General features: G+C 49.3%; 1 protein-coding gene across 1 annotated transcript in view; it reads right to left on the bottom strand.

The window, feature by feature from the left end:
- PAPLN (papilin, proteoglycan like sulfated glycoprotein) overlaps window positions 1–2,880 on the bottom strand; it is a 33,373-nt gene that overhangs the window by 2,915 nt on the left and 27,578 nt on the right. The window contains 1 exon segment of the mRNA XM_023509117.1: window positions 974–1,140. Within this exon segment, the coding sequence (XP_023364885.1) occupies window positions 974–1,140 (167 nt within the window).

Raw genomic sequence — 2,880 nt, 5'->3', positions numbered from 1 at the left:
CCTCCCAAGTAGCTGGGACTACAGGCGCCCGCCACAACACCCGGCCATTTCTTTTTTTGTTTGTTTGCAGCCATCATTGTTGTCTGGCGGGCCCGGGCTGGGGACTCAAACCCGCCACCTTAGGTGTATGTGGCTGGCACCCCAGCTGCTTGAGCCACAGGCACCGAGCCCAGAATGTCTATCTTAATTGATGGTGCCTTAGCATTGTATCATTTTAATTGGCAACAACTTCATAGCGGTATAAAAATAATGCCTCTGACAAAATGGCATCTTGATTCATTGAAATACAACTCTGAAAGCAGGAGCTGAAGAATATAAGGCTTCAATATCAAGTTACTAATAAAGCAGGTAAAATTCCACTCATTTGCAGATATAACAGTAGCCACCAAAAAATACACATACACATATTTATATAATATGTATATCTAACCTGTGGAGAGTCAAAAAGACTGGGGTTCTAGACCCAGCTAGGCCACTACATTGCTGTGTGAAACACCAAATAAGCTCCTGCCCTTTCCTTTCTGGGTTATATGGTCAAGTGGCCATAAAGGCACTTTTCAGTCATAGGTCCATTTTCTGTTACTCTGACAAGAATGGGCAGGTGTAACCTGCCGTAAGTTTTATAATAAAATTCCACTCCATCATATTTCTTAAAGTCATTAATTCTGAACGACAATACTATACTTAACATCTGCTCCATTCTTACCAGTGCCCAGCAGAAGCTTCATTTCCTTCATCTTCACTGCAGCTCCCAGATGGTGGGATAGCCCCAGTGCACAGATGAGGAAAGAGATGCTCAGGAAAGCTGAGCCCCTTACCCAGGGTCATGCTACCAGAAACTGGCGAGATGAGCCAGGATTTAAACTAGAGTCCCCAGCACTGCAGGCCTATACTCCAGGACGTGAAGCCAGCCCTTGAGAACAAGCTAGTACCCTAGGGTGCCCTTCCCACCTTGGAGACAGGCCCTTCTTACCAGATGGGATCACCTTCACCTCGGTGCTACGGCTGACTGACTGGCTCCCCCGGTAGGCGCTGCAGGTGTAGGAGCCCTCGTCCCTAGCCCGCAAGTTGTGGATCAGTAGTGTGCCATCTGGGGACTGGTAGACACGGTAACCATCAGCCTGCACAGGAAGCCCATTCCTAGAAGGGAGAGGACACTGGGAGAGCCATTCCAGGATCCTGGTCTTTAGGCTCTAGGAGCTCTAGGAGGCCTGGGAGCCAGAGGGAAGAGGTAATCAATGGCCATTCCAGAGGCAACCACTTCCCTTAATGGCAAACAGATGACCCTCATCTCAAGGGGATGGGATAGGTGTACCAAAAGGTTAAGAAGGAAAATAATATCAAAGCAGAACAATACAAGTGAGGTGAACTCACACAAACTAACCACACTGATGTAAGTTGCTGTAAATCTGCCTCTTAGCCACAAAGGAATTCCACTCTGGCTTTTCATGACAAAGGTCTTTTAAGCAGCCATTCAGTATAGACCCTACTCTGGATCAGTCATAAAACTCCCTGCCCCAGGTGTGTCTGTGGGGGTGGGGGGGAGATTCAGGAGAGGCTTCATAAGAGAGCTGGCCAATGGAGAAGGACAGACATAGCCAGAACAAGGAGAAGGGAGAGGGGGAGAAGTGGACATGGAGGCTGGAGACCCAGTCAGCAGGGTGTTGAACTTTGGGCAGGAGTTTGACTCCTGGGGATAATGGAGGGGTCTGAGCCAAGCAGGGACTGATGTGACATTTGCACTTGGACAGACTTGCTGCCTGCAGTGTTGGATAAGAGGTGACTATGAAAGCAGAGCCACCAGCACATTGTACCCAAAGGGACAATGATACAGGCAATAAGATGTGTGTAAAAGGGTTGGGCAAAGCTCGGATTCAGGAGGTGGAGGAGAGGAAGAAATCAAGGATGACCAAGGTTTCAAGCTTGGGTCAGTGGTAACAGTGGTGCCCTTCAACTCTGGGAGCTCCAGGGTAGTGGTCAGAGTGAATGGAGGGGTTATTTTCCATCAATTCAAATTTGGAGTGCATGTGAGATACCAGGAAGTAGTGCTCAAGTGAGTACATAACCAGATGGTATATTAGCCAGGACCGATGGTCCTAGAAAGTGCATATCTGCAAGGTTGTCAACAGGGAGGTCACAGAGACAAACCCAAGCGCTTAGGACAGCCCTTGAGGCACACCAGAAGACGGTGGTTTCCTGAGGCTGAAGGGAGTATTTCAAAAAGGAGCTAGTGGTCAGCAGAATACTACAGGTCATTAAGGACCGAGATGTGTCCAGCGGGGTTAGGAGCAGGGGTTCAGTTGGTAGCCTTGGCCAGGGCAGTGTCCTGGAGCAGGGGCTGATGTGAGGCCCCACTGCAGGGCTAAGAAGTGATCAGGGAGGTGCACAGGTTGGAGGCAACCAGCATGGACAGGAGAGAAACAGCAGCACAGGGGCTACAGGGGTATGCAGACTTAAAGGAGGCATCTTTCACTTTGTGTTTCATTTAAAAAGAGGAGTTGGCTTGGTGCCTATAGCTCAAGCAACTAAGGCGCCAGCCACACAAACCAGAGCTGGCAAGTTCATATTCAGCCTGGGCCTGGCAAACAACAATGACAACTACAATCAAAAAATAGCTGGGGTGGCACCTGTAACTCAAGCGGCTAAGGCGCCAGCCACATACACCAGAGCTGGCGGGTTCAAATCCAGCCTGAGCCTGCCAAACAACAATGACAACAACCAAAAAATAGCCAGGTGTTGTGGCGGGCACCTATAGTCCCAGCTACGTGGGAGGCTGAGGCAAGAGAATCGCTTAAGCCCAGGAGTTTGAGGTTGCTGTGAGCTGTGATGTCACAGCCCTCTACCCAGTGCAATAACTTGAGGCTGTCTCAAAAAAAAAAA

This window comes from Otolemur garnettii, unplaced genomic scaffold (assembly GCF_000181295.1).
Source record: "Otolemur garnettii isolate 467f Iridium unplaced genomic scaffold, OtoGar3 scaffold00365, whole genome shotgun sequence".
Taxonomy (NCBI): domain Eukaryota; kingdom Metazoa; phylum Chordata; class Mammalia; order Primates; family Galagidae; genus Otolemur; species Otolemur garnettii.
This window is presented reverse-complemented; position numbering and strand designations above follow the sequence as displayed.